Source organism: Canis lupus, chromosome 7 (genome assembly GCF_011100685.1).
Source record: "Canis lupus familiaris isolate Mischka breed German Shepherd chromosome 7, alternate assembly UU_Cfam_GSD_1.0, whole genome shotgun sequence".
Classification (NCBI taxonomy): domain Eukaryota; kingdom Metazoa; phylum Chordata; class Mammalia; order Carnivora; family Canidae; genus Canis; species Canis lupus.
In genome coordinates, this window is record NC_049228.1 from 31,424,550 (window position 1) to 31,443,570 (window position 19,021).

Below are 19,021 nucleotides of genomic sequence, written 5' to 3' on the forward strand. Positions count from 1 at the left end.
TATCTTTAACACTAAGCACCTATTAGGTGCTCAAATATTTGTTTGGAAAAAAATATAAATGCCTTTGGCGTTTAAAATAATGAACTATCTCATCATGTTATATAATGCACAAATGATGAGACAAGGTTAACCTTGGAAAGGTTCAAAGTTGTGCCCTCCCCACCTCAGCAAGAGTGAAAAGGGCAAGAGTCATGTAGGCAGATTATCAAATGAGAATCGGTGAGAGTAGAAGTGAACAGCACACATAGTGTGGAGGGTGTGTTTAGAGCCACCTGGTTATCTATCCTCTCTACATCATTGTCTTAACATTTGGGCAGGAAGACAGTTTTAGGATTACTTCAGGCCAAAGTGGGAAGAGGATGAAGAGGAAGGCATAACTTGGGCGGAGTTGTGAAAGGAAAGGCAAAGCACAGGATGATCTCTCTAGCCAGAGGACAGGAGATGGAAGGAGCAAGGGCTTTAAAGGACACGAAGGCAGGAAAAAAATCCTATTTCAACATCCTGAATATGGGGCACTCCTAAATCTTCTTCTGTAGCCCAGATTCTCTTCTGAACTCCAACTGTGTAGCTTCCTAGACATTGCAACCCTAAAGATAATAGACTCCTTAAAGTTGACAGGAATAGCACCCAATCCATCCTCCCCTGCTCTGACTCAGACCTGCATCTCCTATTGAGTTCCCTTTATTTTTAACTTAGAAACTGTACAGTCATCCTCAACCTGTTCTTTCACCCTGCAATGCAACCCTGACACTAGCTAGACAGAATTAGGTTAAATATCGCAGGTTAAGGGCACATCCCCTTATATGACTGCTCTCATTTCAGATGTCAACTACAACTGGCTAAAAATTGAGGGGTTTTCCAAAACCTTTTCAGGTTTGATAATTCACTAGAATGACTCACAGAACTCAGAAAGTGTTATATTTCTGATTAGAGTTTATTATAATAGGATACAAATCAGGACAAGTCCTCCAAATAGACCATAGTACAAGGTGTGGGGGGGTGTCCCACATGTAAAGTTTCTGTGTCCTTAGGACACAACACCCTTCCAGCCCACTAGTGTGAAGAAAACTCACTCAAGCCTCAGTGTCCAGAGTTTTTATTAGGGCTTTATTATATAGGCATGATTGCTTGAATCATTGGCCATGTGATTGACCTCTATCTCTAACCCTTCCATCCCTCCCCAAGGTTGGGAGGTCTGGCTGATAACACTTAGCTCAAAGTCCAACCCCCCAATCTTATGACTGGTCTTTCTGGCATGGCCAGCCCCATTCTGAATCTATCTAGGGGCTTACCATGAGCCACCTCCTTAGCATAACTCAGGTGTGGTCCAGGAGTCCACCATGAACAACAAAGACACTCCTATCACTTGGGAGATTTCCAGGATTTTGAGGTTACCTCCCAGGAACCAGGAACAAAATTAAATTTTTTATTGTACAACACACTCCCAGAGCCGTTACTAAGCCATGCCAACTTCCCTTCCTTTTTTTTTTTTTAAGATTTTATTTATTTATTCATGAGAGAGAGAGAGAGAGAGAGGCAGAGACACAGGCAGAGGGAGATGCAGGCTCCATGCAGGGAGCCTGACGTGGGACTTGATCCCGGGTCTCCAGGATCAGGCCCTGGGCTGAAGGCGGCGCTAAACCACTGAGCCACCCGGGCTGCCCCCCAACTTCCCTTCCTAAATATATTTTCAATATAGCCCCTCCATTCCATCTCTACTACTACTTCAGTTAGGTCCTTATTGGCTCTTAAGTGAACTATATCAATAGCCTTCTAGTTGGTTAGTCACCTTCCTCCTGGGCGCACTCACCCATCAATCCATCTTTCACTCCATTTGTAGTTATAAAACCCCAATTGATCACATTCTTTCCTTTGCACAAAAACTCTCAATGGCTCCCAACTGCCTATAGCAGCACTGTCCAAAATAAATATTACATGAGCTAAATACGTAATTTTAAAGGTTCTCACAGCCTCATTTAAAAAAAAAAGATCTATTTATTTGAGATGGGGCGGGGGGGGGGGTGTGGTGGACAAAAGGAGAGGGAGAAAAGGTCCTAAGCAGACACTGCACTGACCATGGAGACTGGCTTGGGGCTCTGATCCCAGGGTACTGAGATCATGATCTGAGCTAAAATCATGAGTTGGAGGCTTAATCAACTGAGCTACCCAGGCGCTCCAGCCTCATTTTTTAAAAGTAAAAAGAAATAGGTGAAATTAATTTTAATAATGTATTTTTTAAAAGATTTTATGTATTTATTCATGAGAGATACAGAGAGAGAGAGAGAGAGAGAGGCAGAGACACAGGCAGAGGGAGAAGCAGACTCCATGCAGGGAGCCTGATGTGGGACTTGATCCCGGGTCTCCAGGATCACACCTTGGGCTGAAGGCAGCACTAAACTGCTGAGCCACCTGGGCTACCCCTTAATAATGTATTTTATTTAACCCAGCATACCTAAAATATTATCAACATGTTATCTACCTCTATTTATTTTAGACTATTTTCATTTTTAAATCTAAAAAAATTCTGTCCCTCAGTTGTTCTAGCCACATTTCACATACTCAAGAGCTATGTTTCATTAGTGGCTATCCTACTGGACAGCACAGGCCTACCGTACAAGGTCAATTTCCTGCCCATGATGTACAAGTCCTTGACATGCTGCCCCCTTTAATCTTTTCTCCTACCATCCCCATCCCTCTCCTGCCCGCCCCCAGCACAGACACCTCTTCTTCTGGCCACCCCAAACCACTTGTTCTTCCTCCAAACAAACCATACTCTTTCCCACTTCCACACTCATGCACACACTTGACCTGTCTGCCCTCAAAGCTCCCTGTGCCCCAAAAAGTCACATAATTGGTTGAATACTTTGCCTTCTGTGTGAAAACTTCTCAGACCCTCCAGGCTGAGTCAGTCATGGTCACCACTGAACTTTGGTGGTGTTTTTATTCATCTGTTAGTGCAAACCATATTTTCTGCATCCAAGATGGCAACACAGAATTTGACACGTCAACTGACAACTAAGCAGACTATCTGAAAATCAACCACATTGTTTTTGCAATTAGAGTACTTATTGTGTTATATGGAAATTGTTTGTACATGCCTGGGTGGTGAGCTCAAGGACACAGACTGCTCCTCTTCACAGCTGTACACCCCCAGGTCCCTGCCTGGTGACTGCTAGCCCCTTCCCACCTTATTCAACAGGACAGATATCTCTCCCTGGGTACAGCAAACACTCCTAAGAGAGGAAGAAAATGGACCAGTTATATACACTGCTCTTCCCCTTAGCCATCACTCCATTTTGCTTCATCAATTTGGAATGGAATTGGAATGTTTACTCCTATTCAAGGTGTACCTAATTGATGACAGTGGAAATTGTGACCAATCGTAGAGGGGTTTGCATTTTGACAGAGTTCAAAGAGTCAAACTAAGAAGATGAAACATAAGGGCAGAGGGAGAGACATCTTCAGTGAGAGAGGAAGCACTGATCACTCAGGAAAGTTCTGGAGTGTCTGTATACCTCATATACGTATAGCTTGGGACAAGACTAAGTCACTTCAAAAATACAGTGTGCTGTACCACTTTTAAGTTTGGTGGTTTCTGACAAAACTAAACATAATCTTACCATAAAACCCAGCAATTTTACCACTTGGTATTTACTCGAAGGAGGTGAAAACTTATGTTCACACAAAAATCTACACATGCATGTTTGTAGCAGCTTTATTCATAATTGTCAAAACTTGGAAACAACCAAGATGTCCTTCAGTAGGGGAACAGATATATAAATGGTGGCACATCAGACAATGGAACATTATTCAGCGCTACAAAGAAATGAGCTATCAAGCCATGAAAGGAGATATTTAGGGAACTTAAATGCATATTTCTAAATGAAAGAAGGCAATCTAAAAAGGCTACATACTGTATATTCCAATTATATAACCTTCTGGAAAAGGCAAAACTAAGGAGACAATAGAAAGATCAATGATTGCCATGTATTAAGAGGCAGGGCACAGAGGATTTTTAAGGCAGTGAGACTATTCCGTATGGTACCACAATGATGGATATGTGTCATTATGCATTTGTCAAAACCCACAGAATGTACACCACTAAGAGTGAAAGCTAATGTAACCTATGGACTTTGGCTGATAAGGACAAGTACAATGATTGTTACAAAGTACCTCTCCAATGTAGGATGTTGATGGGGAGTATATTATGTACATATAGGGGCAAGGGGTTTTTGGAAACAGTACATTCTGCTCAGTTTTGTTGTGAACCTAAAACTGCTATAAAAAGTAAAGTCTATTTAAATAAACAAACAAACAAACGCTGTAAAATGAAGCCAATTCTGTCCATGCACTTCTGTGGTACTTGAGGAAAAAGACTCTACACTCTCCCAGGTTCAGAAGTCCCGGGAATACCATGGTGAACTCACTCCACTGACCACCCCGACCAGGTGGATTTACTCATTCATCTCCTCAGCTAGGCTGGAGCCTCTTGAGGGCAGGGACTGCATTTTTTTCAATGTTGCCTCCTCGTTTGCCTGGCACAAGGCTTGGCATCTGTTTGGTGCTCAATCAATGAATCAGAGTGTGGGCAGCTACTTAGCTATGAGATTTTATGCAGTACATCTTTACATGGAAATATGTGAATGACATATAAATTAGGAAAAGTGAATTGCAGAACTATCTAAATCCCATTTTTGTAACAAGAGAATACTGTAATTGTGCATATGCACAGATGCATGTTTGTACCTTCCTTGTCTACATATAGAAAAAAAAAAAACAATGAAAAAATATCTCTGGGCATTGCAGTTGGAGTAGAGAAAAGGAAACTCCTGATGTCAGTTTTTTAAAATGACATATACAAAACATGTATAAGATGGAAAATTTACCAAGTAAAAGATATAAAATGAAAGTAAAAATTTCTGCCCTTGGGACGCCTGGGTGGCTCAGTGGTTGAGCATCTGCCTTTGGCTCAGGTCATGATCTTGGGGTCCTAGGATCAAGTCCCACATCAGGATCCCTGCAGGGAGCCTGCTTCTCCCTCTGCCTAGGTCTCTGCTTCTCTCTTTGTGTCTCTCATGAATAAATAAATCTTTTTAAAAATTTTTATTTCCTTTTCTTCACACCAGGTCACGTCCACTAATAACTGTTTCCTGTAATTTATTGCCAAAAATATTTTAATGCATATATCCACATCATATATGGATCTTTTTGTCTATTCTTGTGAAAGTGTTACACATTGTCCTGCAACTTGGTCTTTTGAACCTTGAGCATATACAACTATTTTATTCTTTTCTCAGGGCGATCCTTATTCATCATATAGATTTACTGGAATTTAGTAAATTTGACCCCTATTTTTGAATGCTGAATGTTTCCATTTTTTTTTTGCTGCTTCACAATAATGTAGCAATAAATATTCTGGCACACACATTTTGCTAAACATCTGCAGCTATATATATTGGGCAAATTTAAGGCAGAGGGATTAGTAGTAAAAGGAGATGAGAATTTTGAGTGTTCTGATGGATATTGTCAAAGCATCCTCCAGAAAGAACACACCAACGTACATTTTCTCAACAATTTGAGAGTGCTCATTCTCTCCTCAGTCTTGCAGAAGCAGGCACCACTAAACATCAATATTTGCCAATTAGATCAGTGAACCAACAATCATATCTTTTTATTAACTGTAGCTTGTTTGCATTTATTTAATTATGAGTGAGGTTGTACATCTTGTCATTTGCTTTATGGACTATTGTTCCTTTTTTCTGCCAACAATTTCTTTTGGCCATTTTCCTCCTGGCTTGGTCATCTTTTTCATACTGATTCATATAAACTCTTTAATAATTAAAGAAGTTTAACTTTTTTAAAAGACTTTATTTATTTATTTGACAGAGAGTGCTTGTGCACAAGCAGGGGGAGCATTAGAGAGAGGGAGAGGCAGACCCCCTGCTGAGCAGGGAGCCAGATGTGGGACTTGATCCCAGGACCTGAGATCATGATCTGAACTGAAGGCAGATGCTTAACTGACTGAGCCACCCAGGCACCCCAGGAGGTTTAACTTTTTACCAGTTTTCTTTGTAAATACATTTCCCAGTTTTTCATTAGTCTTTTGGCTTTGTTTATGGCATTTTCCCCATGCAGCTTTAGAAATGTTTATATGGTCAAATACATTGTTTTTTGATGGCTTCTGGAATTTGTTCTTACTTAAAATGATCTTCCTTATCACAGATTATAAATTCTTCTAGGACTTTTATAATTTTTTATGTTTAAATCATTGATCCAGCCAGAATTTATTTTGGTAAGGAATGTTTACCTTAACTTTGTAGGCATCTGTATTATTTGAGTTGTCTAAAATGAGGATGTATTTGCTTTGGCAATTTAAAAATTCCACTTAAGGAAAAAAGAATATAAAGCATAAAAACACACAGGACAAAGCCTGGAGATAGAAATATCAGGTAAGAGCTATTTTAATACATTGACCACCTATTATTTGTCAGGCCCAGTGCTAGGTACTGAAGACATAATAAGGGCCTGGACTGCAGAACTGACAATGGTTATGGGAAGGAGGGGAAGGATTGATGGAAGTGTTTAGCTCAAGAATGATCACCATGGCAACAGGAGCCTGAATCATCACTATGGAGACAAAGTGCTTGAAATTATGACTAGAGGGATAGTGTGACTCTGTTGGTGAGGATTTTGAAAAAGGTAAATAGGTACATTACAGATGTTTCAAAATGACACTGTTTCTCTCAGTAGAGGTTATTGGCTTTTCCCCCAGTGTTTTACTTCAGGGAGGCTAGAGACAAAATAGTTCAAAGATGACATGGATTGAGACAAGCACAAGCTTTATTTGGTCATTGCTAGTCATGAATGTACCAGCCAGGGAACAGCCTTTTATTCAAAGAATTTAGTATCTAATATAACATGTATTACATATAAAGTGTCCTGATGTCTTAGAGCACTTATCCCCAGGATACCTTCCTTGCTGGGAGAGAATGCTCATATATTTTCTTCCCTGCAGCAACCAGAAAGATGTCCATCTAACACTAAAGGCCAAATAGAAACTTACATATGGTTGGGAGTGGGGCTTTGTTTTCATGGGAAATTTGAGTAGTGCTTGAGGTATACTCCTGAGCTATCAGATTATACCAATATGTGGTAGGCTTCACCGGTTCACCAGTATAGGTTATTATCAACGTCCAAATAATAATGCCTCTTTTCCCGTCTCTCCTACCCCTTCATATAGAACCTCCAGTCTCACTTTCAGTGGTGATGGGGACTCGGGAAGTCTCCGGGGCAGAAGGATCTGTACAGTGCCAGTCAATCTCTGACACCACTACATTACTGTCACTATTAGCTGTGGACACTGCTCCTTGCCTTGCCTGGGATCTCTGTTCATGCTATTGCTGACTCTTCTCCTGCAGTGCCCAGCCACCATGTTATCCTAAACAAGATTATCGCTCCTCTTTCACCAGTTCACCCTTAGACTACTTCAGGGAGGCTAGAGCACAGCTCAAACTAGACTTTCACTTTGGGTGTGTATTTTCATTAAGTTCAAGGATAACCAAAGGGCAGCTCAAAGTTAGTTGTCCAATGACACTACTTTTGGGGCCAAGGCTCAGTCTCAACTTCCACGATGTGACAAAGGCCAACTTACTTCCATCCTGGAATGCCCTCAACATGTCTATATTCCTTAGTATAAAATGATCCTATATAATTGATACCTGATTTGATCTGTAGCAAACATATTGGAACTTGCCTCTTTTAATTCAATCAGATCAGCATCCTCTCCCCAGGAACATTTGAGGTTCCAAGCCTACAGGCCTCTGCCCTAAGGTGCTGTAGGTACCCTGCACTGTAAGTCATGTTTAGGAGGGAAAGTATGAGGAATGGATGCACACTGACATCACTTGATTGGGGGATGGGGAGCTTTGAAAAATACTGGTACCTGGGTTTCATTTCCCAGACATTCTCATTTAATCAGTTTGGAGTGTGGCTTGTGTGTGGTTTTAACACCAAAGTTGAGAAACTATTTTTATCAAAGTTATATTGGGGGGCAAATTAAACAGAAATAATTCTCTGTTAGGGAAAGCAAATCTCAGTAATCTTTGGCCATATCAGGTCCCAGAAATGGAGGGTAGATACCCTTCCTGTCTTCCATAGGCCCCTTTGGGCTTCCCAAAGTAATCAACTGGAATTAACTCCATTGTCCTGGCCCAGTTGGTTCCTAGGTATCCCCTAATGACGTGGAAAACACTGGACTACATTAGACATTAGAGTGATTTGTGTGGACATATTAAGTGCTTGATAAATGTTTATTAGCAGTATTATCTGATCAGAAGCTGGCTGTGCTGGACATTAGAACACAACTGGCACAGGGAAGAAAAGGCTAAGGCCCCTTTTACTGGGATTCTACAAAACCCAGTCACCCCAGTGGCCCAGCGATGTAATAGGTACTTTGGGATGTGAGGCTGCTCAGCAGTCCCTCATAGCTAGTAAAGAAGTGACTTCCAGTTACTATCCATTTGGTATTAGACAGACATCCCTCAGTCACTTGTAACAGGAGCAGCCAAATTTCACTAATCTGTTTTTTTTTATTTTATTTATGATAGTCACAGAGAGAGAGGCAGAGACATAGGCAGAGGGAGAAGCAGGCTCCATGCACCCGGAGCCTGACGTGGGACTCGATCCCGGGTCTCCAGGATCGCGCCCTAGGCCAAAGGCAGGCGCTAAACCGCTGCGCCACCCAGGGATCCCCTCATTAATCTGGTTTACACTGTCTATAACCTTCTCCACACACCAATTTAATGTCATAGGGTCCCTACAGATCATAACGATGGAGAAGTAGCAAAAGGCAAACTTCTAACCTTTTTTATTTGCTTTTGTTTTTTTGTTTTGAAGTCCCAAGCCTGAAGAACCCTACTGGGGAACAGTAAGAGTAAAGCCAACTAGGTCATGCTCTACCATACAGATACAATACCAAAGTTTATTTCAAACAACACCTAGAAATGGTGGTAGTCGTACCTCCACATGGGAGAAGCCTGGGTGGGATCTGCCTCATGTTCCTGGACTGGAGTCAACCACTCAGATACTATTTTCTAGGTTTGGATTCTTCAGTACACTTGGTAATGGGGGCAGGGGGAGAGGCAATAAATCCAGGCCTCAGACATTTGTGCCAAAACAAAACAAAACAAAACAAAAGAAAAACAGAAAGAAAAGACTATTTTGCCCAAATCTCCTAACCTAGCTGATGTGCACAAGACGAGGTGCAGTGTGTAGAGGGGTCTCTCATAACATGGATGCAGGACATGCATGAACTCTGTCTCCACAGTACACAGGAATCATGGGGTTGCAAGGAGTTGTAATATGTGTAATGTAGATCATTGAAAGGATGGCATCAACTATAGTGGTTGGAAGGCATCAGGAATTTCACTCTTCCCTGGCTTGTCTCAGATGAAATCCTTGGGAAGAGGTGGCTGGAGGCACCTGTAATAGGGTGAGCACTAGAACATGGTAGCTAGTGTATGCACTTTGATGTGGGACTGTCTGGGCTCAACTCCAGCTATACCAGTGATCAGCCATATAACTGTAGGCAAGTTTCTTATCTCTTTATGACAGTTTATCTCCCTGTAAAATAGTGATGATAATAGTACCTACCTTGCTAGTATCCAAAATCTATAAACTCAACACTCAAAAAACAAAAAATCCAGTCAAGAAATGGGAAGAAGACTTGAACAGACATTTCTCCAAAGAAGACATACAAATGGAGGGACCCTGGGTGGCTCAGCAGTTTGACACCTGCCTGCGGGCCAGGGCATGATCCTGGAGTCCTGGGATCAAGTCCCACATCCCACGTCGGGCTCCCTGCATGGAGCCTGCTTCTCCCTCTGCCTGTGTCTCTGCCTCTCTCTCTCTATCTCTGTGTGTGTCTCATGAATAAATGAGTAAAATCTTAAAAAAAAAGACATAAAAATGGACAACAGACACATGAAAAAATGCTCAATATTACTCAGCATCAGGAATATACAAATCAAAACCACAGTGAGATATCACCTCACACCAGTCCGAATGGCTAAAATTAACAAGGCAGCAAACAGGTGTTGGCGAGGATACTGAGAAAGGGGAACCCTCTAACACTGTTGTGGGAATGTAAACTGGTGCAGTCACTCTGGAAAACAGTATGGAGGTTTCCGAAAAAGTTAAAAATAGAGCTACCCTACAACCCAGCAATTGCACTACTACTAGCCATTTATCCAAAGGATAAAAACATAGTGATTCGAAGGGGCACCTGCACCCCAGTGTTTATAGTAGCAATGTCCACAATGGCCTGGATAGAAACTATGTTAAGAGCCCAGATGTCCATGGATATGGATGAATGGATAAAGATGTGGTATATATATACAATAGGATGTTACTCAGCCATCAAAAAGAATGAAATCTTGCCATTTGCAATGACATGGATAGAACTAGAGAGTATTACACTAAGCAAAATAAGTCAATCAGAGAAAGACAAATACCATGACTTTACTCATGTGAAATTTAAGACACAAAACAGATGAACAAAGGGGAAGGGAAGAAAAAATCAGAAAAACAGAGAGAAAAGAGATTCCATAAGAGATGTTGAACTCTAGGAAACAAACTGAGGAGAGATGGGTGGGAGGAGATGGGGTAACTGGGTGATGAGCATTAGGAGGGCACTTAATGTAATGAGCATTGAGTGTTGTATGCAACTGATGAATCACCTCGTTCTACCCGATACTAATATTACACTGTATGTTAACTAAATTTAATTTAAATAAAAATATATTTTTTAAAGATTTTATTTATTTATTCATAGAGACACAGCTAGAGAGAGAGAGGCAGAGACACAGGCAGAGACACAGGCAGAGGGAGAAGCAGGCACCATGCAGGGAGCCTGATGTGGGACTCAATCCCGGGTCTCCAGGATCACACCCTGGGCTGCAGGCGGCGCTAAATCACTGCGCCACTGGGGCTGCCCTAAATAAAAATATTTAAAAATAATAGCACCTATCTTATAGGGTTGTGGTGACAATTAAAGAGAGTACTCTGGTAACAATAAGGTACTGTATGTGGGGTAACCCCCTTGGGTGGAGCTGGCAGTGTGGGTGGTGAAAGAATTCACCCAAGGCAAAGGACGAAGAGGATAGAAGTTTATTGAATACACTGCAAGGGAACAGCAGGCAGGACAGCAAAGAAGAGCGTCTGCCAAGAGGCAGTAGGAGGGGGCTGTGGCTAAAGGCCAAGTGAGGAGTTATGGGAATGTCTGGAACTATCCCTTTTTTGGTACTTTTTGGTACCTGTGCCTGGTTGCAAGTAGCCCATTGGCTAGTTAGGGCTTATGGCTACTTCCAAGTGGGTGGCTTAATGAGCCTATTTGCATTCAGCTCAGTGGGCCCTGTGGGCTGCTCTGCTTGCCCAGGAGTCCACGGCTCAGGTCTGTTGCTTAAAGGCAGCCTCTACATTATATAAAGTACTATGATAGTATAATAGTACTTTCCTCATAGGATTATTGTGAGAGTGAAATAAAGCATGCGAAGGGATGCCCAGGTGGCTCAGTCAGGTAAGCATCTGACTCTTGATTTCCACTCGGGTCTCAGGGAGGTGAGACCCAGCCCTCTCTGGCTCCGGGCTGGGCTGCCCTCTCTGGCTCCGGGCTCAGTGGGGAGTCTACCTGAGATTCTCTTTCTCCCTCTGTGCCCGCCCAATTAAATACATCTTTAAAAAAAAAAAAAAGCATTACAAAACATTCTGTTCCATGCTTGGCAGACATTAAATGCTCTGGGGAATTAACTTTTGTCATTATGGTTATCACAGCAGAGGGGATAAGCACAAAAACTAGTACCAGACTTGGGTTCCAGACTTTACCACTTATTTTATATCGTGGGGCAACTTGACTTTCCTGGGCCTCAGTTTCCTCACCTATGGCATGGGGAGAGCAGGAGTTAGGACCTCACCGAGTTATGTCAATAGCTCAGCCTGGCTCCTGGTGGGAGCTAGCTATCATTACTGATTAGGGTCTGATGAGAAAGGCATTCCACAATGGACTTTCTGCTCTCTCTCTCCTCCCGGACCCAAGCTATCAGGGTTGGGTCAGCTCTGCAGGCCTTCACCACCCCCGCCACCCCCAGCTCTAAGCCTCCTTTGGTCTTCAGCTCCTAAATGTGGCAATTCCATTTCTTCCTCTAGGTGACTACCTTGCGTAGAATATGGCAAGGATTCTCCAGCCCATTGCTGGCAGGGGCTTTATGGTGGCCGAGTGCACACCGTCAACCAGTTAAACTTGAACGCTCCATGGGGCAATGTCCTGCAACATTCCTGGAGACCACCTCTGACACCAAGATGTGAGTCGGAGGGCTTCTAATCCGTAGGAGGAGGGCGGCCACCTTTCAGAGGGCCACCCGAGCCCCGCTAGTGGCCGATGCAAGCTGCCGGGGGCGGCCCGGGGGTGCGGCGCTCGGGGCTGGGCTGCCTAAGACGCGGCATCCCCGCCAGCAGCCGCCCAACCCAGAGGCAGGATTAGGGCACATCACCCCCGTGTGGCCGTCGGCGGAAACCGGCCGCGGCCGCGGTCTCTCCCGGAGCGGCAGCGGGTCGCCTCGGCCACGGCGGCACTAGCTCCGAATCTCCGCTTTGCTTCTCAGGGACAGGCGCCCGCACAGTCGGGTCTCCGCGGGCCCCGCCGCCCCGCCGCCGCAGCAGGTGCGCTCTTGAACTGGACACAGCCCTGCACCCACCTGTGTCGCTGCCGGCGACATCCAACCTCGGCCAAGGGGACCAGGATGGCGGCCAGCAGGTAGGCCGGCCAGGGCGAAAGGCTGTTCACTGCCCTGGGCTACCCAGACCTGCGCGATGTCACCGCCCGTCCGCGCGCCGCTGGTCCCGGCTGGACCACCACCTCCTCGGGGAGAGGCAGGACCAGCCTGGACCCAGGGGGGAGGGGGGGAATCCGTTTTCTCCGCGCAGGAATTATTTGTGGCTGCTCCGAGAGGCCTTGGTGGGGTACCCTTGGGTGGGGCTGAACACAGACTTGCCAGGCCGGAGATCGCTCCAATGGCCCGAAGGAGACGGGGATCCAAATTGGATTTGCAAATCCAAGAGCCTCTTTATAAAAATGTTGTGGAAAAACTGGGACCCCAAAGTAGAGAACCCACAACCCCGGCTTTCCTTCATCATGTGACCCTCCTGAGTTTTCTTTGGAATAAAGTTTCCATGAATGAGGCCAGAGGTGGGGGCGATTCTTTGAAGTGTCAGGAAAATAGTGTTATCTCGCATCCACCAACATGCAAAGAAGGGGGATATGTTAATGGGATACTCATCCACCTTCGGCAGCCCATCCTGACCCCAGCAAAATAAGTACCTATCAACACAGAGCTCCTTTGAAAAACTTAGAGGAAATGGAAAAGTAGACAAAAACGCATCAATTAACAGAAGTAACTCGAGAAAAAAACAGGACACCCCAAAAATCAGAGAATGGAATTGGAAATTTTTAAAAACCTGCCCTCTTCTCCACCAGAGCGGGCTTGGATGATTTCACAGGGAAATTTTCTCAAACTTTAAAAGAACAGAGAAGCCCCTCTCCCTTTTTATGTTTTATTTTTTTTTCCCTCTCCCTTTTTAAACACTGTTTCAGAGACAGAAAAGCAGGAAAACTCCCCAACTCATTTATTGATGTAATGTTTATGCCCAAACAAGGACCATATTCAAAAGTTTTAGATTGATACTAATATTACTCAGAAGTATTATCAATAGATGCAAAAACTCCTAAACAAAATGTGATCAAATCAAATACGCTAGTGTATTTTAAAAATCTATCACAATCAAGGAGGATTTATTCCAGAAATATGAGTGGAGAAAAAAAATCAATCAGTGTAATTTACCACACCAAAAAAGTAAAGGAGAAAAAAACGGTACAATCCTTTGAATAGATGCAGAAGCACATTTATGCGTTCAATGATAATGCGTGGTAAAACTTTCAGTAAAGTAGAAATAAAGGGTATTTTTTCTAAATGTACAGCAAATATCATACCTACTGGTGAAATGTGAAAAGTGCCATAAAAACCAGGTGCAAGGCAAAGATACCCACTATGAACAGCCCTGTTCCACACAGTAATGGAGGGTCTGGCCTTGAGCTAGCTACTCAGTGACTGGAACTAGCCACAGGTGGTTTTTCAACTTTCAATGCAATAGATGAAAAAGATGTCTTTACAAAAGCAACAAAAATTTTTAAAGAAATCAGGCATAAATATAGAAAAGATATGTAAGACTAAGCTCCTTACTTTGGAGGAAGTGCTGACTCCCAGCGGGCTTACTGTTTCTGATAAGGATAGAGAGTGGACTCAGGGCTCCAGCAAGTGGATGGGATTGCAGCTATAACTCCAGGCAACAAATCACCTCCTGGATTTCAAACATTAAGCACGGGCCAAATCTTCAAAAATTTACGAATCAAGTTCGTTCCCTAGGGTCAGGCTTTTCAGGGCAACTGCAGGCAATTCACCTTTCTGGGTCAGCCCTGTGGCTTTCCCTCTGTCCGGAGGGTGAGGTGTGTAGTCTGGTCTCCATCCAGCACAGTCTGGATGTCATGAGCAACTCCAGTGCCAGTGTGTCAGGTGACATCTCCCCAAGTGGCCTCAAGTGCCAAAGATCTCTCTACTGCTTGACCTCCATCATCACTATACAAAAATATTTTTTAGCACCTGGAGAAACTCTTTAAAATTTTTTTTATTTATTTATGAGAGACACAGAGAGAAGCAGAGACATAGACAGAGGGAGAAGCAGGCTCCCTGCCAGGGAGCCTGATGGGGGACTAGATCCCAGTGCTGGGATCACACCCTGAGCCAAAGGCAACGGCTCAACCACTGAGCCACCCAGGTGTCCCAACACCCGGAGAAGCTCTTGTCCACTTTCTGAGTAGTGGCCAAAGGCTTCAGCTAAGTTTTCCAAATTTCAGCTTGACAAGCTGCTTACAGAAGTTTGAAGGGGTTGTTTCCCAGTATATGCAGTTTAATAATTCATGTTTTCCGAAGTTTAAAGGATGGCTCCACAAATACCATTGTTATGCCCAAACTAACTTCCTCCCTAATGGGAGGCTCTTTGAGCCATCTCTGTTTCCCTACAGTCCGTCTGTAGTGTTCTTACTACCATCACAGAAACAGAACCAAGAGGGTCTTTCTGTTAGGCTGTCAGAGTGAGAAAGGGCAAAAGAATGAAGAGCTGCTTCTGAGATTCCCTCCAAGGCACAGAAATATTCTAGCGAGACCTAAGAGGCTGTGCCCAAGGTTGGCTGCCTCTCTGTGTCCTCAGAAGCTAATCTGTGGTCCAGTTCTGTCCCCTATTCTGCCCTTTTAGCTGAGTAACAAACTCTACTGGGTGTCTATTCTCTGTTGATTGTCCTACCTCTAGCCATTGCATCTAAAGTCCTCTGCTCTACCAACTGAGCTATGGAAGGGCTCTCTGATTGTCCTAATTCTAAGTTGTTGTTTTGTTTTTTTTTGTTTTTTTTACAATACTTATATTTTTACTTACCCTCCCCTGAGAGGAAGGAAAATTGTTACAAAATAATTTTAAAAACAGATTTTAAAAACTAGACTAGCTAATGTTTGTAGAGTTATTTACATTTTATAATGTATAACATATGTACAGTTGACTATTTTTTTTAACACTTTTTAGAAATTTATTTATTCATAAGAGACACAGAGAAAGAGAGAGAGACAGAGAGAGACAGAGAGGCAGAGACATAGGCAGAGAGAGAAGCAGACTCCACACAGGGAGCGCGATGTGGGACTCAATCCTGGGACTTCAGGATTACACTCAGAGCCAAAGGCAGATGCTTAACCGCTGAGCCACCCAGGCGTCCCTACAGTTGACTCTCTTAATTATTGTCCATCTATATCACAGATCATGGTTCTTCCTTTCTATCCCTTATATTCTGAGACTATTTTAAAACTAACTCCAGCAAAAATGCTTTGATCAAGTCAACCATGACAGTATCAAAACATATGTAAAAACAGTGTTTACTTTTCAGTATTCTTAGGGTTGATTAGGTATCTTTCATTTACTAGAATCCCTAGATGTCTTCCATTTCTGAGAGTCCTAAAACTCTAATCTCCAAAAGATTAAGAAAGAATGGGAAACTCTTATTAACTTCCTGTAGTACTGTTTTGGACTGAATGTTTGCATCCCCCCCACCCCACCTCCAATTCATATTTTGAATCCCTAGCGCTCAGTGTGACCGTGTGTGGAGATGGGGCCTCTAAAGAAGTAATTAAGGTCAAATAAGGTCATAAGAGTGGGGCCCTGACCCAATAGGATTAGTGTCCTTACAAGCAGAGACCCCAGAGAGCTGCCATGCTTGTGCTCTCTCCCTCTTACCCTCCCTACACACACACATACACACTGAGGAAAGGCCTTGTGAAGCCATAGAAAGAGGATGGCCCTCTACAAGCCATGAACAGAGCTCTAACAAGAAACCAAACTTGATGGCATCTGAATCATGACTTCTAGCGTCCAGAACTAGGAGAAAATATATCTCGTTGTTTAAACCACTGTGGGGGATCCCTGAGTGACTCAGCGGCTTAGTGCCTGCCTTCGGCCCAGGGCATAATCCTGGAGTCTCCCGGGATCGAGTCCCGCATCGGGCTCCCTGCATGGAGCCTGCTTCTCCCTCTGTGTCTCTGCCCCTCTCGCTCTCTCTCTCTCTCTCTCTGTGTGTGTCTCTCATGAATAAATAAAATATTTAAAAATAAATAAAATATTACAAAAATAAAAATAAACCACTGTGATATTTTGTTATAGCAGCCTGAGGAATCTAAGTACTTATAAAGCTTCAGAGGGCTTTAAGCTGGGACTCAAGGCTAGAAGAGTTTCAATAAAATTGTTTAAAATGTAACCCTACATAGTTTATTTAGAAAGATTATTCTGAGAAGAGAAGGGCTGCAGAGGCTTTTCCAGACTGGCGATGAAATTCGTGGCATAAAAAAAGATTTAGAGCCTCTTCACCTCCTTCTGGCAGACATAAAATAAATATATGTGGTGTCAGGGTGACATGCCTCTCTAATTGTCTTCAGCCATAAATTTAACTTGGACCTAATATATTCTAGTCTATAAACTTTAACTGTATTAAAATTTGTACCTCAATATAGATAGAGATTTAAGAAGACCATTACATAGAATTTTCTAAAATATTTTATGCTGACAGACACATATGTTGAGTGTGAGCCACTGTGTACCACTGCGCATAACTATAAATATATACACACAAGTAGCCTAGTGTAGCACATAATAAGTATTACAAATTACAGTGAGCGTTATAGCGGTTAATTCAACAGGGCAACTAAAAATATTGTCAATAATATTTTAAAGCTGAATAAGAGTCTTTCCAAGTGAAGCAGAGCTGCTGATGTCTGAAATAGAACAACAGCTCACACATTTGCTGGCAGTGCTCTGGGAAAAAGCCTAATGAGCCAATGTTAATGAGTGGAGTAAGAAAGCCAATCAACAAGTATTTGTAAAGAGGGGGATGCCTGGGTGGCGCAGCGGTTTAGCGCCTGCCTTTGGCCCAGGGCGCGATCCTGGAGACCCGGGATCGAATCTCACATCGGGCTTCCGGTGCATGGAGCCTGCTTCTCCCTCTGCCTGAGTCTCTGCCTCTCTCTCTCTCTGTGACTATCATAAATAAATAAAAATTAAAAAAAAAATAAAAAAAAATAAAAAGTCAAAATTTCGGGGCACCTGGGGAGCTCAGTCAGTTAAAGGTCTGCCTTCAGCTTGGGTCATGATCCCAGGGACCTTGGGACTTGGGATAGAGCCCTGCATAGAGCCCTTCATTGGGCTCCCTGCTCAGTGTGTTGCCTGCTTCTCCCTCTCCCTTTGCCCCTTCTCCCCTGCTCAGCTTCTCTCCTGTTTACTCTCTAAATAAATAAAATCTTTTTTTTAAAAAAAAAAAAGGTCAAAACTTCTCTGGAGTTTTATGAACACAGATAGAAATACTTTACCTGGCTTGTTCATCTTTGTAAATCCAGCACATAAGAGTTCCCAGCACATAATAGGAGTGTATTTTGCTGAACAAATGAAGCAGCTTGAAGGGGCCTTCGTAGAGAAATTACACAAGATTTCAAAGCAATTAGGATTATTTTCCATCTTTGGAAGGCAATTTGACAATATACACCAAGATTCTTATAAATATTCCTATCATTTAAACCAGTAATTCTATTTGTGGGACTCTATCCTAAAGTGATAATCCTAAATGCAGAAAAGGTTTATGCAAAAAAGTTCATTACTTTACAAATTCGTTTTAATAGAGAAAAAAAAAACGGAAACAATCAGGCTAACAATTAGGAAACAAGTCACTGTGTACATTTTATCTGTGGGGTATTTGATAAGCTGTCATTAAAATGATTATAAAGACACTAAAATACCAGAGGAAAATATTTGTATTAGTATATTAAGCTTTAAAAACCCCCACCAAGATGCACAATAGAAGACAGAGCATGATTATAAATTATGGGGACTGTGGTGTGGGTAGAGGAGAAATCTCAGTTAAAGTTTGTCCGGAGGTAGTAAAACACATTTCTTTCTTTTTTCTTTTCTTTTCTTTTTTCTTTTTTTTAGTTTTTAGCCTTCTGTGTCTTTTCCTTATTTTCCACAATTACTTCATTCATTCCGCAAGTACTTACTGAGAGCCCAGTATGTGGGCAAACGGCAGCGAATAAAACACAATCCTGTCCACATGGAGCTTACAATTTAGCTGGAAGACGCAGAGAATTAAGACGAATCGCTTAAGTGGCATATTACACGATCGGTGCTTGGCGAAAAAATAAGTCGAAGGGAACCAAACAGATACTACACTTACTTTTTGACCTGCCGGGAAAGATAACTCCTGTAGGCGAGAGGACAGCGGGCCGAACCGGGAACTTGCCGGCGGGTCGCAGCCTGCAGGAGCCCAGAAGCACCAGCCCGGCAGGCGCCGCTGCAGCCCACGGCGGCCGCGGCGGCGGCGGCGGCGGCGGCG

The 19,021-nt window shown here is 43.0% G+C and overlaps 1 protein-coding gene and 1 long non-coding RNA gene across 4 annotated transcripts; one reads left to right on the forward strand and one right to left on the reverse strand.

Moving 5' to 3' along the window:
- The first annotated feature begins 6,615 nt into the window (after positions 1–6,615).
- LOC111096677 lies at positions 6,616–18,987 on the forward strand. 3 transcript variants are annotated; one of them, XR_005362161.1, is made up of 4 exons: positions 6,616–6,699; positions 12,202–12,356; positions 12,657–12,808; positions 18,622–18,987. XR_005362161.1 is itself a non-coding variant. In XM_038542657.1 (3 exons), exons 1-3 carry the CDS (start codon positions 11,555–11,557, stop codon positions 12,724–12,726), a joined length of 246 nt encoding a protein of 81 aa, XP_038398585.1. In that variant the 5' UTR covers positions 11,408–11,554; the 3' UTR covers positions 12,727–13,798. The 3 variants fall into 3 exon arrangements, 1 of the variants encoding a protein (XP_038398585.1); XR_005362162.1 differs by having other exon boundaries at positions 18,629–18,987; XM_038542657.1 differs by lacking the exons at positions 6,616–6,699; positions 18,622–18,987 and adding an exon at positions 11,408–11,575 and having other exon boundaries at positions 12,657–13,798.
- Positions 16,714–19,000, reverse strand: LOC119872534. Its single transcript, XR_005362163.1, has 3 exons — positions 18,863–19,000; positions 18,006–18,099; positions 16,714–17,676 (listed from the first exon to the last, which is right to left on the reverse strand). It is a non-coding gene; the product is annotated as an uncharacterized LOC119872534 (long non-coding RNA).
- Positions 19,001–19,021: the final 21 nt, after the last annotated feature.

Bases quoted from the DNA above. Each gene is read 5' to 3' on its own strand.
- LOC111096677 (XM_038542657.1), top strand. From the start codon at position 11,555: ATGCCCAGGTGGCTCAGTCAG. The intron at 11,576-12,201 runs GTAAGCATCTGA...TTCTTCCTCTAG, and splicing joins TGCCCAGGTGGCTCAGTCAG to GTGACTACCTTGCGTAGAAT. The intron at 12,357-12,656 runs GTGAGTCGGAGG...TTTGCTTCTCAG, and splicing joins ACCACCTCTGACACCAAGAT to GGACAGGCGCCCGCACAGTC.